The sequence below is a fragment of the Colobus angolensis genome, unplaced genomic scaffold (assembly GCF_000951035.1).
Source record: "Colobus angolensis palliatus isolate OR3802 unplaced genomic scaffold, Cang.pa_1.0 Scaffold101, whole genome shotgun sequence".
Lineage (NCBI taxonomy): Eukaryota > Metazoa > Chordata > Mammalia > Primates > Cercopithecidae > Colobus > Colobus angolensis.
In genome coordinates, this window is record NW_012111031.1 from 9,257,718 (window position 1) to 9,279,297 (window position 21,580).

At 41.9% G+C, this 21,580-nt stretch overlaps 1 protein-coding gene across 1 annotated transcript in view; it reads right to left on the reverse strand.

Moving 5' to 3' along the window:
* The window catches only part of DNAJC15 (DnaJ (Hsp40) homolog, subfamily C, member 15), an 86,196-nt gene extending 73,580 nt beyond the window's left edge, over window positions 1-12,616 (reverse strand). The window contains exon 1 of the mRNA XM_011940339.1: window positions 12,032-12,616. Coding sequence (XP_011795729.1) covers window positions 12,032-12,139 — 108 coding nt within the window. The 5' untranslated portion in view covers window positions 12,140-12,616. The remainder of the gene's footprint in view (window positions 1-12,031) is intronic.
* Window positions 12,617-21,580: the final 8,964 nt, after the last annotated feature.

The following is a 21,580-nucleotide window of genomic DNA, read 5'->3' on the forward strand; positions in this document are numbered from 1 at the left end:
AAAAAAAAAACATAGTCTTGGAATCATCAGACTTTAGAATCAAAGAAATATGAGTTTTGGCTCCTTACTTGTCAGCTCCATGACCTGCCCAAGTTACATGACCTCTATGTGTTTCTTCATCCATAAAATGAGGATGATGACAGTACCTAATTCCTTGGGTTGCTATGAATTTTTATAAGTTAGGTCATTCATATACATAAACTAGTATATTTAACATGGGATAAACAGTCAACAAATGGTAGCTATTACAATTACTATATATTACATAATCATTTCTTTTTAAAATCAGGGGGTAAAAATAAAGGTTATTTAAAAAAGAAAAATCTTAGGAAGATCTCACCTAGTGAGATGAGTTTAACAAGTTTTAACTTCAGAAGGCAGAAAACCCTCTGACCTGTCTACTTTAAAATAAACTTTTAAAATGAATTCTTCCTGACATTCTTCGTAAGAACAACTACATTGATCTTTGGTGTCTCCTTTTTTATCCTTGCACTTAAATCTGCACCCTGATCATAAAAATGATCCCACTGCGTCTCTAGCTGGCCTCCTTCCTATCAAGTACTCCGACAAGCTTTTATCATACTGACTTTGAAGTCTCTGGCAAGAACCCCTCAAACTCTTTTTCAGCTTATATCTGATGTACACCTTATCTGCAACATTTTGTAGTTTTGCTTATTTCTTTTTGCTTGGGAAATCATCCCCTTTAATGAAAGCTACTTTTACTCCCTTAAAGCAAACCATTTTACTTTAAGGCAGTGGCTGCTATGGCCTGTCTGGAGCGGCCCCCACAAGGTCGCTGCCTGCAGAGCGGAAGGTGCTGTGGGGGCTGGGCATTCAGCAGAGCTGCCGGGAGCTGGGAACAGGCAGGAGGCTCCCCACCTACCAGCTCGGCAGGGTAGGAGCCAGTGCTCCTGGGCGCAGCTGCAGCTGCCCAGCTGCACTCTCAGGGGCCCAGGAAGCCCCCTGCCCCTGCAGGCTCATAAGTGCCTGCTCCCGCTCCCTGGTCTCTCCCCACTTCCGGCATCCACCCAGTGTGGGGCAAAGTTGTGGCTAAGCTGAGACTCTGTCTCAACCCAGCCGGGCATGCATGCACTAAGAGCGGGTGCTGACAGGCCAGCCCCCTGCCACTTCGGCCCCCTCTAGACTTCGGGCACAAGCCCGGGAGGGAGGTCCGGCCAAGGGGCTGAGGGTAGCTTGGCACGGGCCTGTGGGCTCCCCACAGCACCTAGAGCCAGGGTGCCGTGAAGGGCACGTTGGTGGCAGCAGGATGTTGTGAGGTTCCTGGGCAGGAAGGGTTGGGTCCCCGTGGAACCCCCTCCTTGAAGCTCGGACTGGCCTGAAGCCTGGGGACCAGGCTGCCAGTTCTGGGTGAAGTCCACCAACCGGAGTATGAAGTTCATTGATGACCAATCGGCCAGTTGGATGGTGCTTTTTCCAGGCCTGCCCATGGCCACCCACGGACCAATCAACAAGCAGTTCCTCCATTCTGAGCACAAAAAAACCCTGCAGACTCAGCCAGATACCCTTACAGGATGACCTGCCAGCAGACAGGAGCTACACACTCCGGTCTCCTCTCTGTTGAGGGCTGCACTGGGTGTGGTGGTACGACCTGTATTCCCAAGCTACTCAGGAGGCTGAGGTCGGAGGACTGCTTGAGCCTGGAAGGCTGAAGTTGCAGTGAGCTGAGATTGCATCACTGCACTCCAGCCTGGATGACAGCGAGACGCTGTCCCCCCCAAAAAAAAAAAAAAAAAAAAAAAAAACTGAAAAACATTTTGTCCAATCACAATAAAAAAAAAAACAAAATAAAATGGAATCTGAAAAAAAGTCTTCAGATAAGAAGGCAGACTTTCAGAATCCAATTTTTAAAATGTAAAATTAAATTGGTACTTTGGACTGGACACAGTGGCTTACACATGTAATCCCAGCACTTTGAGAAGCAGAAGTGGGAGAATCCCTTAAGCCCAGGAGTTCAAGACCAGCCTGGGCAACACAGCAAGACCCCAGCTCTACAAAACATAAAAATAAAAGAATTAGCCAGGCATGATGGCACACTCCTGTGGTCCCAGCTCCTGGAGAAGCTGAAATGGGAGGATCACTTCAGCCTGGGAAATTGAGACTGCAGTGAGCTATGATCACGCCACTCTACACCAGCCTGGGAGACAGAGCAAGATACTGTCTCAAAAGAAATAAAAATTAAAAATTAAAAAATAAATTGGTACTTTGAAAACAATTATTTACAAATCAATATGGAAATTATTCACAAACCACATAAAACATATAGAAATCTCTTAAGTACTATATAGTAATGAAGTCCTTGAATTTAACTCTAACATCACTGCAGCTAGGCATTATTTGAGGACGAAAGTGCAGTTTAAAGTACCATTCTTTTCTCCCTTGGTTTAGTTCTCTTCAGTTCTAATGCCTACTATATAAAAACTAGTTTTGCAGTGTGGTGGTGACTGTTGAATTCTAGGTATTCCAAAAGGAAGTGAAAATCATTCTCCTGAAGACCATATTCAGTCCTTTAGAGGAATGAATATGCAATAATATTTTACCTTATACCCAGAGATAGGTTCTTTACTGTTCACTTGACCTGTACTAAGATTCTATAACAAACTTGAAACATAATGACAAATGGCAGAAAGGTTAATGAGTCTCTTTCTCTCTACTTCCTTTCACAATCCCCTGGCAGCACCCTCCCTCCATTAGCAGTCCCTAACACCAGATACTGAAAAACAAAAATAAAGCCCAAACCAAACACACACAAATGTGCTTTACTGAAGCTTAGGGAAAAATTTTACTGTCCTTGATGGACTGAAAGCAGCAGCCATGTGTACCAAGACAAGGATATCTTTTACTCTCATCTCATCAGTTATATAGGGAAAAGACAAAGGAATTGGGAAGATTTGGGTGGGAGGATAAAAATGGATTAGGATCTGAAGTTATGACCCAGAATGAAGCTCCAAATAAGATCAAATGTTATATACACTGGACTCATTGGAGAAATGCCTGATTTTAGGACTGTGGCAGGAAATACACAAAATGAGCCTAGAGCACCATGTAGTGCCAGAATGCAAGGAAGTGCTCAAAAAACCCCCACAACGTTGGGGGTGTGTCAAAGGTACACAAGAGTCAACTAAAAGAGATCCCAATGGCCAAAGATAAAACAGCTTGAGCAACAAAATATAGTAGTGGATTATAATCCAAAGTATAAAATTAAGATCCATGAAACCAAACTAATATAAATAAGTAATAAATGGGAATAAAAGGACAAATCTCCCACACAGAAGAATTACAAATAATCTGACAGATTACACTTAAGGAGGGAGAGCATAACTCTCTATTCCTTAAATATGGGCTGCACAAAGTGACTTTCTTTCACAAAGTGCAGTATTCAAATAAAGTTTACAGTTAAGAAAACTCAAATACTACCGCATCAGATTAGATCAACATCAATTGCAATAAATATGTTTACAGTATGTACACTTCATATGATGTGATGAAAATGGCACTTCACTTTTCTTTCTTTTTTTTTTTTTGAGATGAAGTTTTGCTCTTGTTGCCCAGGCTGGAGTGCAATGGCGTGATCTCGGCTCACTACAACCTCCACCTCCCAGGTTCAAGCAGTTCTCCTGCCTCAGCCTCCCAAGTAGCTGGGATTACAGGCACGTGCCACCATGCCCAGCTAATTTCTGTATTTTTAGTAGAGATGGGTTTTGCCATGTTGACCAGGCTGGTCTCGAACTCCTGACCTCAGGTGATCTACCTGCCTCGGCCTCCCAAAGTGCTGGTATTACAGGCATGAGCCACTGTGCCCAGCCTGGCACTTCACTTTTCTGATCTTCCTCCCAAAAACCTAAAACCCAGTCCAATCATGAGAAAAACATCTAAGAAATTCCAGTAGGGGGTATCCCACAAAATACCTAACCAGTATGCTTCAAACCTGTCAAGGTCATCAAAAATAAGGCAAGTCTGAAAAACTGTCATAGCCACAAGGAGCCAAAAGAGATGTGAAAACTAAATGTAATGTGGTACCTAGTTGAGATCTTGGAACAGAAAAAGGACATCAGCTAAAAAGCATGGGAATCTGAATCAAATATGACTTGGGTTAATAATAATGTATCAATATTGGTTTATTTTATTTTTTTTCCAATTGGGTCTCATTCTGTCACCCAGGCTGCAGTGCAGTGGTATGATCATAATTCACTGTAACCTTGAACTCCTGGGCTCAACTGATCCTACCACCTCAGCCTCACAAGAAACTAAGACTACTGGCATATGCCACCACAAGTGACTGATTTTTAAAGTTTTCTGTAGAAATGGGGTCTCACTAGATTGTCTTGATGTGGTTTGGATCTGTGTCCCTGAGCAAATCTCACTTTCAACTGTAATGCCCAATGTGGGAGGTGGGGCTGGTGGGAGGTGACTGGGTCACGGCGGCAATTTCTCATGGGTGCTTTAGCACCATCCTCTTGGTCCTATTCCTGTGACAGTGAGTTCTTTAGAGTGCGGTGGTGCGACCTGGGTTCACTGCAGCCTCCACCTCCCGGGTTCAAGGTATTCTCCTGCCTCAAGCCTCCTGAGTAGCTGGGTCTACAGGTGTGCACCACAACACCCAGCTAATTTTTGTATTTTTTAGTAAAAGTGGGGTTTCGCCATCTTGACCAGGCTGGTCTTGAACTCCTGGCCTCAAGTGATCTGCCCGCCTGGGCCTCCCAAAGTGCCAGGATTACGAGTGTGAGCCACCATGCCTGGCAACAGTACTTATTTCATCCCCAATAGCATGGAAATTATATTCCAAGAACATAAGACAGTGCAAATGGAATTCCTCAAAATAATACTCTATTTCCCTTACACTGTGGATTAAAGGAATACTTAGCATTTCAAAAAGTGTTTTCTAACACTGCTTTAAGGAGACTGTGCTTTCAAATTTCTCAGTATCAGTGGAATTCAAAATACAGCTGAAAACAGATGTGTTGGTCCCAGGCCTAGCTGCATTCACCAATCAATTCCTTGGCTACTCTCTGTTCTGTTAGAAGAGCTAAGTCCTACAGGTTCTTGTGTCAGCTGGCTCCCAGTAGAGTCAGATGAATGGGATGCGACGGTGAAAGACTGGACAGTGAAAACAAGGAAGAAACCACGCTATTACCGCCCCTTCCTCTCCGTCTTTAGCAACTGCTCCAGCAGCAGCAGTGGCTCCAGTTCCCCCTAAGCAGACATCCATGCTTCCAACTAATGCAGAGTGGTTTTGAAAAACACCAACTCCTCCCTTTGGCCCTATAGCTCTAGCAGTGCTAGTGGTTCCTTGCTGTTCCCAGTCTCTGGATTGCTTCACTATCCTGTTTCGCTTCTCAACAACTCCATTAGCTATGAAACCAATTCCTGGAATTACATTTCCCTTGTTTTATATATTTAAGTTATATGTTTTCCTAGTTAGACCTGGACTGATATAATTAGAAAAGTTTAAGGGGAAAGAGAAACAAAGAGAATATTCTGAATAAGAGCAGAGGCAAGATAGCACAGTACCTCTGGGATTCATCTACTTCTCAAATGTGTGACCTTGCACTAATTATTTCAGTGCTTTAAGCCTCAATTTATTTGTCTACAAGTAGAGGGTTATAATAGTAATAGTATCTATACCTCCTAGGGTTATTATATAGACTAAATGAGCTCATGCATTTAAAACATTAGCATAAAGCCTGGCACAAAACACTTCAGCTATCATCACTGTTACTGCCGCCATCATCTCCTCCTCTATACTCCCAGAGTACCGCCCACCGTAACGCATGTGATTCTCCTGAAGGCCTCCACTGATCATACAACTCCTACAAAACTAACTGCCTACCAATTTGGTCCACATTCCTTAACCTGCCATTTGGAGCTGTCTACAGTCGTAACCCAACCTACCTTTCCTTATTTTCCTTCCTTGATATAACCCACATTTTAGAAAAACTTGTTTTTCTCTTTCTGGTTTCTTTTGAAAAATCAAATGTCTGGTAATAATGGTTTATTCCAATGATCTGCCTCCTTTAGAGAAGCAAGTGCTCTCTCATTTTGCTAGAATCATCACTCATGTAATACAATACCATTTAACCCAGTCATCCCCTCACTTGTTTCTGCTACCTGCCTAGCCCCTTTAAGCATCTGAATTTGCTACTGCCTAAGATTTTTTTATCTTTTTAACTTAACTCATATTCTTCCCTTTTCTCATTCCCTTTTCTCAATGTCCAACTCATTCAACTCACTTTTCTCAAAGTTTTCTGATTCCCCAAATAAGAAACAATAGCTCATTCCTATGAAATCAAGCAGTTTATCCATATATCTCTCTTACGACACACCTATGCCTTAGTCTTTCATTCACTTATCCTTGAAAAGACATTTACTAAGTATCTGCAACCTATCCCATACTGTGATTGGCCCTAGAAGTCATTTTCAAAAGTGAATCAGACAGGATCTCCGCTGCGGGGGAGTTCCCAGTCTAGGAGTCTAGGTTTAGTTTCTGGTCAAGTCCCTTGAGGGGAAAATGTATATTTGATTAATCTTTGTATCCACTATAGCACTTAGGCTCAGAACCTTACCTAATAATGTATGACTCCATAAATAGTGTTAAATGGATGAATAAATAAATGAACAAAAATATGACAGCACTTAGAGAGCCTGTCTTTAATTGGGCATTTAAATTTGATCCAAATTTGCCTCCTAGAGCAACTGTTTTCATAAAGTTTTACTGGAACATGGCCACATTTATTTATTGTCTATGTATTCACTCTACAACAGTGTACTTGTGATAGAGGCTATGTGGTCTGCAGAGCCTGAAATGTTTACTATGTAACCCTTTACAAATTAAGTTTGCTATCCTCTGCCCTTGAGGGTGGCAATCTTGGTTTATCTATATCCTCCCCATACACACTTAGTTTATAGCGTCCATATATTTGGTGTTACCCAAAAATCTATTAAAATGAATTTAATTGACAAATTTTAAAAACAGAACCTATTTCTAAGTTGGAGACTGCCTGTGTTATTGGAAATATTAATAAGCAATGATCAAAACTTGAAAAAGCACATCAGAAGTCAGAGTATTACACGTACTCTGATTACACACATATTTATTAGATGCTTACATTTTAGGCCTCTCTTGACTATTACAAAAGTCAAAGAGGCATAGTCTCATTTATCTTATTCTTTTTTTAATTCCTTAAGGCTGTCCGTTCACACTCTGTAACATTTCCCTAATCTACTTATCTCCAAGCTAGTTGGTTGTTCATTCGTTTGTTAATTTAATAATTCAACAAAAATTTGTGAGGCAGAGCAATCATGTGCCTGGTACTATGTTGGGAACTGAATGAGTATTCTTAAAACTTCATCCCCATCTATACAGAATATCTAATTTTACTTAAAAAGGCATATTTCAAAGAGAAGAAACATTATCTAAATAATGGCAGCAAATCAACAAATGGGCCGTGTCAAGTATCTGGTACCACTACCTGGTTTCAAATATCCACTAGAAAGTCAAAATAACAACAACAATTTAAAAAAAAAAAAAAACAGAAAAATTACTTCAAACGTTCCACTACCATGAATCAAAAAATTTCTGAAAACTGGGAAAAAAGATCACTCCATCACAGCTGCTACAGCTGGGCGGGGGGGAAGGCATCAAAATTTTTTACAAATTCCCTAAGGCATTTTATTCTCCTAAACAACATAAGCAGTAAATAACCTTTTAGATAAATATAAATTGCCTGAAAGTGTTATAAAATGCTAAATCTTCCATTTTGAGACTGAAATTTTGAGTCCAAGAAAAACAATAGTTGTACTAGAGGGAAATGAAGAAGAAAAAAGTATTCTTCCTCCTCACAAGAGGGGTAGTAGCTGTGATGGACACAGGAAAGACAGAGACTATTCACTCACTCAAAAAATACTTACTTAGCTTTTACCACATAAACATTTATTTGGCATGTGCCAGGACTTATGCTAAGTTCTGGGGAAAGAGCAGTGAGCAAGACAGACACAGACCCTTGCTCTCCCTTAGAGGTTAACATAGAAGAGGACTCTACAAGGACTCTACAGGTGTCCATATGATATTAAAATCAAATATCCATGTTTATTTATTAAGTTGCTCAATAATAACAGAAGAGCTATTTCATAGACAAACAATTAAAAGACTATCATGTGCCAATTACAATGCCAATCACAGATACAGTGTTTTCCCTGAGGACTTCACACCATAGGTGCTTATACTAATATAAATTATTTTGATGTATCTTAATAAACTGTAATAAAAACTTGTGCAACTTCCTAAGGAAACACACAGTATAAAACAATTTTCTTCTACTAGGCAATGGGAACTGGAGTCAGGGAAGGCTTCACATTGGACGTGTCTTAAAAAAAAAAAAAAAAAAAAAAATGAATAGGAGTTAGCCAGGAAAAGAATTTCAGAGAGAAGAGAAAGCTCTAGTAAAGTCACAAAACCATAAAATTTCATGAAGGAAACTTAACGTAACTACAGTACAGGGTACAGTGCAATGGAGGGGATGGGAAATGTGGCTGGATACATCATTTGAGTATCAGTACATGAAGAGTCCTGTATAAGATCCTGAGAAAGGTTTAGATCGTGTTAAACTCATAAAAAGGGATGGTATCATTAACAAGTCTGTATTGCACAAAAATAACTGATGGCCTTGTGAAGCTTAGAAAGCATACAATACCAGAAGCAAAGAGACTTGTTTTTAAAGGCGATCACTACAGGCCAGAGTAGAGACGATAAAGACTAAGAGAATAGCAAGGGAAGGAATAGAATAGCAAGAAAACAATTACAGAGATGAGGCTAAGTGACTGATAAACGGAATGGTAGAGGTAAAGGAGAAAGTGGAGTTGATGATGGCACCAGTCAAGAAAGGGGAAAGAAGAGGAGAATCAGCCTGTTCAGGGAAGACTATAATGAGCTACATTTTAAATAAGCTGAATTTTCTATTTTTGCTTATGGTTCTCACTGGTAGACATCTGGAAATTCTGACTGACTCCATTCACTAAAAGAAAAGTTCTTCTCGTTTCTTCCCATTCAAAAATAACATTCATTCATTCAACAATTTCTTTCTGGAATGTTTACCACATATCAGGCACCATTATAAATGCTAGAAATACATATCAGAGAACAAATAAAGTCCCTGTCCATGAAACTTAACATTCTAGCCTTCTACTATGGTGTAAAAAACGGTGGGGAAGAATCAGTTAGGCTGGGTGCGGTGACTCACCCCTAAAATCCCAGCACTTTGGGAGGCTGAGGAGGGTGGATCACTTGAGGTAAGGAGTGTGAGACCAGCCTGGCAGACATGGAGAAACCCCATCTCTACTGAAAATACAAAAATTAGCTGGGTGTGGTAGCAGGCGCCTGTGGTCCCAGCTACTTGGGAGGCTGACGCATTAGACTCAGGTGAACCTGTGAGGCGGAGGCTGCAGTGAGCCGAGATCCCGCCATTGAGCTCCAGCCTGGGCAACAGAGCGAGACTCCATTTCAAAAAAAAAAAAGTGAAAAATATAGGTATACAGTACATAATCCATGTGATTACCAATGTAAGCTTCAAAGTATTGTTAAAGCATGTTTTAAATCATGTTATCATTACAAAATAGTAAAAGTACTGTCTTATTTTTGGAAATGAATGCCTGAAAATATGTGTTTGACAGGTTTTAGTTTTCACATATCAGGATTGTTTATAATGAAACATGTATGTGTCTAGTTTTTTTTACACGTTACACTATCCTAATAATAACAACAGTTGTGAGGGTGGGAGGAGGGGGAGCATCAGGAAGAACAGCTAATGTATGCTGGGCTTAATACCTAGGTGATGAGACAATCTGTGCAGCAAACCACCACGGCACATATTTACCTGTGTAACAAACCTACACATCTAGCACATGTACCCCCGAACTTAAAATAAAAATTGAAGAAAAATAAAAATAATAGGAGTTACAGTTTTCAGGAAAGTAATGAAACTAAGTGACTACCATTTCATACAAACTGAGTTTTGGTCAAACTGCTTTAAAATTTGATAATAATCTCCTCTTAAAGTTTATTTTCTACTTTTCTATGAGAAACAGCTTTGCTAGTGCAAAGTTTGATCATGACTTCTATTAAACCATTAATTGTAAAATGTTTTTTTTTGAGGCAGAGTCTCGCTCTGTCGCCCAGGCTGGAGTGCAGTGGCCGGATCTCAGCTCACTGCAAGCTCCGCCTCCCGGGTTTACGCCATTCTCCTGCCTCAGCCTCCCGAGTAGCTGGGACTACAGGCGCCCGCCACCTCGCCCGGCTAGTTTTTTGTATTTTTTAGTAGAGACGGGGTTTCACTATGTTAGCCAGGATGGTCTCGATCTCCTGACCTCGTGCTCCGCCCGTCTCAGCCTCCCAAAGTGCTGGGATTACAGGCTTGAGCCACCGCGCCCGGCCGTAAAATGCTATTTTATTCAAGATGCTACACAGATATTTTGCCTATTTTTAAAAATTATTTTAATCTTTTAAACAGGCTACTGAACACTAGTTCTTAGTTTCAAAAGGGAAGCTTACCTAAGAAAAAGTTATTTAATAAATATGACGAGATATATTTATTTCTTTTTGATTTTTCTTTTTAGAGAGACAGGAGTCTCACTATGTTGCCCAGTCTCGAACCCCTGGGCTCAAGTAATCCTTCCACTTGACCTTCCAAATTGCTAGAATTACAGGCATGAGCCACCATGCCCAGCCCAAGAAGATATATTTCATAAACCTTAAAATGAATTACATTTCTGAAATAGCGTGAAAGTTTTTTTCTTCAACTCATTGACAAACATTATTTTCTATTTTCAATAAGATTACCAAATATGCCCCACACCTAGGCCATTTTTTTCCTTTCCTAATATTTACCTTTTGTCAGCAAGTCATAGTGGAAAAGGTGTAGCATTTGGAATCGTAGATCCGCCACTTACCAGGGATGACCCTGGACAAGTTAATTAAAACTTTCTAAATCTCTATTGCCTCATTTTTTTTGTTGTTGGAGACAGGGTCTAGCTCTGTCTCTCAGGCTGAAGTGCAGTGGCGAAAATCATAGCTCACTATAACCTCAAACTCTTGGGCTCAAGTGATCCTCTAGACCCAGCCTACCAAGTAGCTAGGACTACAGGCTCACACCATGACGCCCAGCTGATATTTTTCATTTTTCTTTTGCAGAGATGGCGTCTCCTATGTTGTCCAGGCTAGCCTCCAACTCATGGTCTCAAGTGATCCTCCTGCCTGGCCTTCCTAAAGCGCTGGGATTACAAGCCTAAACCACAACTTGGGCAATTTTTCATATTGAATGTTGAAATATTACCGTGCAACTGTGCATGTATCAGGTTAAAGATAATACATCGTTAAAATTAAACCCACCTGTTTCTCTTCGCTTAACATGGCTACAGAAAACGTAAAAATACGTATGTGGCTCACAATATGTTTCTGTTGGACACTTCTCTGTTAGACCCTTCCTTTTTCCACCTCCACGGTTCATCCTGAATACACCACTTGCAGTTTCCAACAGAGCCCTGTTTCTGTGCCGGAGACTTTGGAGATACTACTCCTGGTACCTGAAACACTTTTTCCCCTTCTCTTTGCTGAATGAACTGCTTTTATTCATTCAGATCTTAATTTTTAACTACAGTTTTCTCCAAGAAGCGTCCCTGATCCCACCACGTCCCCTGCAAGACGGTATTAGGGCCTCCTATGAGACAGGAAAATCCACATACAGCACTTATACTCTATTTGCAATTGCCTATTTTCTGGTTTGCGTTCCAGACAAGACTAGAAGCTCCTTGAGGAGACAGATCCTCAGAACTGCTCCGTCTTCCACGCCCAATCGTTAAAGCCAAGCACAAGGCGGTCTCTCCACTGAACAAATGAGCGCTAGGGCACAGACGGTGAGCGAATGCGGGGGAGTACAAAGGTTCAAGGGTGAGGCAGTAGAGAGGGCTGAAGCAGAAAGTACAGGGGAGCCAGAGGGGGATGGGGACCGCTGGCAGCACTCACCAGCCCCTGCTGGTCGACGTCCGCGTCGGGTCGTTTGGCCGAGGGCTGCAAATACTCAGCGTAGCGCAACCCCTCACCAACTGGGGCGATGACACCACGGGCAGCCATGGCAATGCGGCCCGGAGACGCAAGGCGCCGCGGCGATGACTACGAGGCGGCCTTAGGGACAAACTAGTTAGCGCGGTTTCTTCTCGCGGCTCCACTGCACTCTGCGCTCCCTGTGCTATTAAAGGCGAGGGTCCCAGAAGCTACCCTTCTCACCCGAGCTGGGCAATGTGTCCCGTGCAAGCTCGGGGTCAGATTCCGAAAAGAGACAAGGGCACTGGGACGTTTTCGAATCACACTCGCAGGCGCAGAGCCAACGCTGACCCTCAGGGAGCATTATATACTTGGGCCTGGCCCCTCCCCAGGCTTCCCTAAGGGACTGGGCTTAAGCCCTGTGATCTGATGTTGGTCGAATCAGATGCCTGCCCATTAAGCTCGGAGTCTAGCTCTAGTGCCTGAGGGTGGGCTTGCCTGAGCTTTCCTGGCCCCTTTCCGGGCAGCCTTTCTTCCTACCCTCAACTACTGTTCGCACTTCTGTTTAATGCCACGGTTCTCCCACCCCAGGAGAGAAATTGAAGAGACAATTTGCTTACACCACCCCCAAGTAAATGGCTGTATTTAAGGTGAAATTACACAGAAGAAACTTGTGGCCCGGCGCGGTGGCTCACGCTGTAATCTCGGCACTTTGGGAGGCCGAGGCAGGTGGATCACAGAGGCCAGGAGTTTGAGACCAACTTGGCCGACATGGTGAAATCAAGGCTGTACTAAAAATACAAAGGTTAGCCAGGTGTGGTGGCGCGTCCTTGTAATCCCAGCTACTCAGGAGCCTGAGCAGGGAAAGAAAGTTGTAAGCAAGTCTGTAAATCTTACTCTCCCTCAAATGAGTTTGTGCTGATTTGTATATATAAAAGCCCATTTTATTATTAAGCTTTTTTTTTTTTTTTTTTTGAGACGGAGTCTCCTTCTGTTGCCCAGGCTGAATGCAGTGGCAGGATCTCTGGCTCACTGCAACCTCTGCCTCCCGAGTAGCTGGGATTAAAGTCACGTGCCGCCACACCTGGCTAATTTTTGTATTTTTAGTAGAGACGAGGTTTCACCTTGTTGGCCAGGCTGGTCTCAAACTCCTGATCTCAGGTGATCCGCCCGCCTCAGCCTCCCAAAATGCTGAAATTACAGGCATAAGTCACCACGCCTGGCTTCCATCAAGCTTTTTAAAGCAAAAATTAACCAGCAGTTGAAGCTTATGGTGTTTTCCAACTCCTGTACCAACTTGGCAGCTCTTTTGCTCCTTATACCCTTTGCAGAATCGGTTGACAGGAAGAAAAATCTTTATTTTTGTTTTCTATTCCTGAATTTAAAGTTTTGAGGGTCTATTAATTTGTTCACTGAGTTAATATTATTAGCATGCCTAAGAAGTTAGGTCCTAGAAATTTACAATCTTGTAGGGAAGATAACACTGACACAGAATAATGATAATACATACCAGAACGTGAGCACATGCATTGCACAGCACTATAAAGAGAACTGGACTGGGAATGGAACCGCCATTGCAAAATTACAACCAAGAAAGAGATCTGGCCCAATCAACACCATCTTGCTTCTAACCTCCAAGCTGTCTTGTTCATTCCTGGCCGTAGGCCAAACTAACTTTGGGAGGAATGTAATTCATAGTTTATAGTTGGAAACAAAGATGACAAAAGCCCTTTCCCAAAACAAACCTCCTTGTTGCCTGGGGACTAGACTGCCTTTGTAGGACTAACAAATTAGCCACAAGATTAGAAACTGGGATTTAGGAGTCATGCAGCTGGAGGCTACAAGATTCTGACCCTCCCCAAATTGCTGCTGGAGCTAACATCACTATTGTAAAAACTACCACCAGCGCTTGAGATATTTTGCAGGCCCTGCACTTGATGGATCAGCTGGCATCACCCAGATCAATAAACTGGCTCATCTGATCTCGTGGGCCCCTACTCAGGAACTGATACTGCAAGAAGACAACCTGGACTCCCTATGATTTAATCTTTGACCTGGCCAATTAGCACTCCCAGTTCACTGGCTTCCCCCTACCCACCAAGTTGTCCTTAAAAATTCTGATCCCAGCTAGGCATGGTGGCTCACGCCTGTAATCCCAGCACTTTGGGAGGCCGAGACGGGTGGATCATGAGGTCAAGAGATTGAGACCATCCTGGGCAACATGGTGAAACCCCATCTCTACTAAAAGTACAAAAATTAGCTGGGCATGATGGTGAAATAGGCCATGGAATAAGAAAAACAACACCAGGTGGCCATGGATGATTGAGGAAAACACCCAACACCAGGTGGCCATGGGTGATAGGTGGCCATGGGTAATTGAGAAAAACACCCAATGTTCCCGGAATTCAAACAGAAAAACAATTCCAGGAAAACCCCCCATGCGTACAAGCCCCAATCATCTCGTGCCCTAAAGCTTTGTTTGAATTTCGCGCCTTGTTTGAATTTGTGGTGTTTTGCCTTTATAAGCAGCTTGTCACCAACGCTCGGGGTTCCCTTGGCCATCTTTGTGCACGGGGGACCCTAGCGCGCTAGAAATAAAAGTGTCTCTCTGCTGTGATTTCAGTGTCGAGTGGTCCCTCACAGCGACCCCTGCCCAGAGCGGGACTCTTTCGGGGGTTCCAACAGTGGCACGCACCTGTAGTCCCAGCTACTCGGGAGGCTGAGCCAGAAGAATCACTTGAACCTGGGAGGCAGAGGTTGCAGTGAGCAGAGATGGCACCACTGCACTCCAACCTGTGGGCAACAGAGTGAGACTCTGTCTCAAAAAATAATTAATAAATAAATAAATAAATAAATAAATAAATAAATAAATAAATAATTCTGATCCCTGAATGCTCTGGGAGACTGACTCCAATAGAAATGAAACTCCAATCTCCCACGCACAGCCAGCTCTGCGTCAATTACTCTTTCTCTATTGCAGTTCCCCTGTTTTTTATAAATTGGCTCTGTCTAGACTGCCAGCAGAGTAAACCCATTGGGTGGTTACAGGAATAAGGAAGAGGTCTGAATTCTAGTGTACCTCCATTATTTTCTGGGCTTGTATAACTGAACATGTCCATTAACCTCTCCAAATCTTACCCGTAAAAGGAGAATAACATTTGTCCAACATTCTGACTCAGGGAAGTTGTGTAAACAAATACAAACCTCAAAGAGCCAATCCTTCAAGATGGATCCCAACTGGCTAACTAGGACTAACTTAAAATAGAACCAAACCTTCCTTTTACACCGAAATCTGTGGCTCTCAGGTTTGCAAACTGTTTATTGGGATAGTCTCTCTCCTCTAAATTCCTTTTCAGAAAACTTTTCGTTTACATAAGGATAAAGAAAACAAGAGGATATGAAAGCAATTTGTATAATGCACTTATGAAAAGAGCTATACCTATAGTGCTCTCAGAGTTTACAGGAGGGAATGGCCACTTTTAACAGGGGTCATCGGAGAAGGTTTAGTGAAGACTTAGCCATTGAGATGAGGTAATGAACAATGGGTAAGATTTTTTTAGATGAAAGAGAGGAAATGCCAGAAATTTCAACTGGAAACAAATGGAAGGAAATGAAAAACGGTGATTCACAGGACTGGGTAAAAGGTACTCCAGGACTCTTCAGAGAAATAATCTCATTACAGAAATTAATTTTTGTTAGGTGGATCCACAACTATGAAAGACACTAGTAAACTAAGCAAATGAATTGGATCAAGGCCTACAGGCCATTCTTCCATTCATTTATTTATTCAATAAATATTTATTGAGTATCTGTTAGGTATGAGGAACTATGCTAGGCATTGGACCTATAGAGTCAAACATACAAATAAGGTCTCTGATTCCTTGGAGTTTGGAGTACCCTAGCCGCTGGGCCCTAGCAGTAGCAGGTTGCTGGCCTGGAACAAATGAACAATTAGAGCAAGACCCAGGTTAGCTTCAGCTCCTGTTAGGGCAGCTACTGCTCCTGTTCAGGGACTGGAGAGAAGCTTTCAGAGCAGAAGCCAGGAAAAGGGGGAATAGAAGAAGTGGGAAGGGGAGAATATAGCAAGGTGGAGGTGAGGTGGACTCAGCAGGGTTGCATCTCAGCTCAGACCCCAAACTATTGAGAGCAGATGGCTGGCTGCTTGTAAACTTGACTGACCTCATTCCACTGCTGCCTCAGGTATCCACTCCTGCAGATGTAGCCAATTTTAAAGAAAAATTTCATCCACAAAGATCACTCAGTTCCCAGCCCTTGGTTTTTTGGTTAAATTCACCCTCCTCAGGAAAAAAAGAATGGAAAAAAGGACAATGAAGTCCTTTTCCTCTTCCCAACAAGGATCTCTTCCTGATTTAGCTAAACTCAATTTTCTGGCTTCTTGAGAACAAAGAAAAATATTTTTGTGAAACCCAAAAGGGAGGGCACATTAAATTTTCATTGGCCTGCTTTTATTAGTTATGCTACTTCAAAGACAGATTACATTATGTTCAGTAGACTTTTTAAAAGAAAGGCAGATTGCATTGGTAGTATGTCTTCGAAACATCTCAGTGGAAAATGTTCTAAAAATTTGTTGTTTGAAAGGACTTTTGACAAAGACAACTGACCGCTCAGTGCCTCAGTTTCCTCATTAGTAAAGTAGGTGATAATAATAGCACTCCCTTGTGGGAATTAAATGAGTTCACTTTTGTAAAGCTCTTAGAACAGTGCTTCACACCTAGTAACTTCTACAAAATTGTTAGTTACTATTTTCTTTATATTACCTCTTTCACCGATTTATTTCTTCATGTATTTTCTCTCACTAGCTCTGCCTCCTTCCCCCAGCACTTGTATTGATCCCCAACCAATTGTCTTGTCTTTGAAATTACAAAATCTGACTAACATTGCGTAGTGATAAAATATAATTGTAGGAGAGGAAATAGTTGTTTTTATGAAAATGAAATTAAATGCCTTGGAAAGATTTAATAAAACAAGTTATTTTTAAAAAGCTGTTGAATGGTGAGCATGGGAAGAGAATCACAAACACTGACTATGATTCTATACTGTTAGCTTTTAAAATGTCTTGCTCTACCTTTGTTCTAAACAAACTCAAGTTAGGAATCACAGAGGATGGATTATCAGTGTGGAAGAAATCCAAGGCAGAACTGAACCAGAGGACCCACATCCAAATAAAAGGCCTTGGCCCTGCAGCCCTGCAGATATACATAGAATACATGAATAGATATACAATATGTCTGTTGTGACACTAAAATTTCATGTGGGTGGGTAGAGGGAGTGTTATTAGGGAAAAAGTCAAAAAAAGCTTTTGGGTGGAGATAATGAAGAAAAAAAAGGTTGAGAAACAATGACGTATATATGATGTAAAAGAAAAAAATGGTTAAAGTGGTCAGGCATGGTGGCTCATGCCTGTAATCTCAGCACTTTGGGAAGCTGAGGCAGGCGGATCATCTGAGGTCAAGGGTTCGAGACCAACCTGGCCAACATGATGAAACCCCATCTCTACTAAAAATACAAAAATTACTGGCCGGGCATGGTGGCTCACACCTGTAATTCCAGCACTTTGGGAGGCTGAGGTGGGTGGATCATGAGGTCAGGAGTTCAAGACCAGCCTGGCCAAGATGGTGAAACCCCATCTCTACTAAAAACAAAAAATTAGCCAGGCATGGTGGCGGGTGCCTGTAATCCCAGATACTCGGGAGGCTGAGGCAGAGAATTGCTTGAACCCGGGAGGTGGAAGTTGCAGTGACCTGAGATCGTGCCACTGCACTCCAGCCTGGGCAACAGAGCAAGACTCCGTCTCAAAAAAAAAAAAAAAGGTTAAAATATGTATATTGTTGGGATCTCAGATTTTAATTGGTTTTTCAATTAACCCACCAACCACTATCCTGGTCTGGTCAGAAATGAGGCTGGCTTTACTGTATGACAAAGTGCAGTGGGCACCAAAAACAGGCCTGAAATGTTCATAGAAGGAGTCGGAGAAGTCAGCGTCAAGATGACAATGGGAGGATGAAAACAAATTTGCTGAACTGATAAATATGAGGCAGACTTGGGGAAACAACGTGTGAGAAAGCCTTGTATGTAAACAATACTAAAGTCATTCAGTTTTGCTAAAGTTTAAAGTATAAAGAAGAGACTGAAGATGGATGAGGGTGGACAAATAACCAGACAAAGGCCAAGTATTGAACAGCTTTATATAATAAGCAGAGGCATTTAGATTTTATCTCATAGGTGAAAGCAGGACATCAAAAACTGTTGAATCTGGCGGTGACATGATCAGATCTACATACTAAGAAGATCACTGTGGCAGCAATGTAGTGATAGGCCAAAGCAAAAGGAGGGAGATCAGCTAAAAAGTTATCGCCATAGTCTAAGAGATGCTGAGCCCTAAACTACGGCACTGGCAGAAGATATGGCAAGGAGGAGTATAGTGACTTTGACTGGACTCTTCCCCACGTTTAATCCCTCTTGGCCCCACCTACCATGGACCCATCCATTGATTTTGTCCCCTATTCTCAGGGTAGCCCCTGATTGACCTAAGCCAACCAATGCATCCCATCACTCTAGCCATGATGTCTGTTTCATGCATGACCACCTTGCCCTTCTGGGACATTGGGATTATAGGAAAGGTTTGTTGGTTATTTCTGGGACAGCAGCTTCTCTCTTTAGCTGGACATGAACAGAGAAGAGTGAAGCACTAATTGTGGTTGGCAGTCATTTGACAACCATAAACTAGGGTGACCATTTAATTTATCATCCAAAACGAGGTCACATTTGAAAGAAAGATAGTGCTATAAATAATTATGTTAGGACAATAGATGTAACTGAGACTGTCTAGCAAACCAGGATATATGGTCCCTATACCATGAGAAGAGATGGCCTTAGGATAAAGCAAACAGCATTGAAAGCCATGAGGAAATTAAAAAGAAACTGAGTCCTTGATGATATTGTTGACTATATGAAGCTTCACTTGATGGCTACCCCGTTTCTAAACTTTTTAGTTATGAGAGTAAAAATTTCCTTTATTATAATTTTTTAATTGTGTATTTAAGGCCGGACGCAGCGGCTCAAGCCTGTAATCCCAGCACTTTGGGAGGCCGAGATGGGTGGATCACGAGGTCAGGAGATCGAGACCATCCTGGCTAACATGGTGAAACCCTGTCTCTACTAAAAAATACAAAAAACTGGCCGGGCGAGGTGGTGGGCGCCTGTGGTCCCAGCTACTCGGGAGGCTGAGACAGGAGAATGGCGTAAACTCAGGAGGCGGAGCTTGCAGTGAGCTGAGATCCGGCCACTGCACTCCAGCCTGGGCGACAGAGCGAGACTCTGTCTCAAAAAATAATAATAATAAAATAAAATAAAACTGTGTATTTAAAATTGCAAGCATTGAAGAAGTAGAAAGAATAGTATAATGAACTCTCATATCTCCCAAAACCAGATTCAACTATTTTCAAGATTCTGCCACAATTCTTCATTTATTTTCCTTTTTCCGATTCATTATTTAAAACGCATCAAGAAATTTCACTCTGGACATTTCAGTGTGCATTCCTCCCAAATATGGACATCTTCTGACATAGCTGCACCATTGGGACATGTAACAAAAATTACTGATCACCTTTTGTGTCATCTAATCTCCAAATTTCATTGTTACAGAAAACTTTTAAATAGCTAGTTTGTTCACCTCAGATCCAAACAAAGTCCACACATAGCAGTAAATGGTTGCTATAGTTTGAATGTCCCCTCCAAAACTCATGTTGAAACTTAATACTGAATGCAGCAGTGTTGGGAGTTGAGGCCTAATAGGAGGTGTTTAGGTAATGAGGGCTCCTTCCTCATAAGTGGAGTAATGCCATTTTCATGGGACAGGGTTAGTTGTTACTAGAGTGAGTTATTATAAAGCAAGCTTGGTCCCTCCTGCTTTTATCTTTTGCATGTGCTTACTTGCCCTTCCACTTTTCCACAGTGGGATGATGCAGCCCAAAGGCCCTCACCAGACACCAGCACCATATGCCCTTCAACTTCCCAACTTCCAGAACTGTAAGAAATAAAGTTCTCTTCTTTACAAATTACCCAGTCTGTAGTATTCTTTTATAGCAACAAAAACTAGATGAAGACAATCATTATGTCATATTAGTCCTATTTTATTTTAAAAATTCCCTTTCTCCACCTTTTTAAATATATTAACTTGTTGAGAAAATCATTGCTTTATTTTAAAGGCAAGTTTTAGTTGGGTTTTCTGTATTTGCAACCACAGCATTCTAACTGATCCAAGGAGTGAACTTGATGATAACGGGATAGAGTCAAGATGATTTGGGATTTAACAAATAGGAGAGATAAGGAAAAGGGAGGATCCAAGATGATTGTTAGATTTATTTCATTGGCAACTACCAAGCTGGGAAAAATATACAGAGGAAGAAAAGAAAGTGAAGATTACGCTCTAAAGACACCAAGACTCAAGGAATAGACAGTGGAAGGAGAGGGGAGGAGGTGACAGAAACTATAGATAAAAAATGAAAAGATAGAAGAAGCCAGGAGAGAGTGGGGTCATGGGAACAAAGTAAGTTTTAAAAAAATGAAATAGAGCCGACATGGTGGCTCACGCCTATAATCCCAGCACTTTGGGAGGCTGAGGCAGGCGGATCATGAGATCAGGAGTTTGAGATCAGCCTGACCAACATGGTGAAATCCCATCTCTACTAAAAATACAAAAATTGGCCGCTGCACTCCAGCCTGGGTGACAGAGTGAGACTCTGTCTCAAAAACAACAACAACAACAACAACAACAAAAAACTGAGAAATGCCAGGTGCTCACAGACAAGTCAAGTAAGGATAAAATGTAAGCATAAAATGCTCCCATGAAATTTACAACTAGGTGATCACTGGTGACCTAAGTAAGAAGAGTTTAATTCATACTAGAGACAATGATCACCACCCATCCCACATTCTAGAATATTCTAGAAAGTATTCTTTTAAAAAAAAGTATAAAAAGAACAACATATGCTATTTTTCTGTGTAGCAATGTCAAATAGTTTATACAGCAAAAAGAGAAGAGAAAACCAATTCATGTGGAGCTTATCATCATCAGTCAGATGATTAGATCTTTGAAATGACTATTTCTCACGCTGTGATTGCTTGGATATTTGCTAAAATATTTGTCCCTTGAAACACTAAAAAACCACCATAAGGTAGGAAGATGGTGAAATGCTCTGCCTTCTTCTCTTTAATAATATTTCACTGAACTGCCTACAACAAGGAAATATAGCTGAGGAGTGGTTTCAGGGCTTTATTTCTAACCTTTTTTTTTTGGGCAGCGTCTCCCTGTATCATTCAGGCTGGAGTTCAGTGGTGCCCAGGCTGGAGTGCAGTGGCATGATCTTGGTTCTCTGCAACCTCTGCCTCCCAGGTTCAAGCAATTCTGGTGCCTCAACCTCCTGAGTAGCTGGGATTACAGGCATTCACCACGACGCCCAGCTAATTTTTGTATTTTTAGTAGAGACAGGGTTTCACCATGTTGGCAGG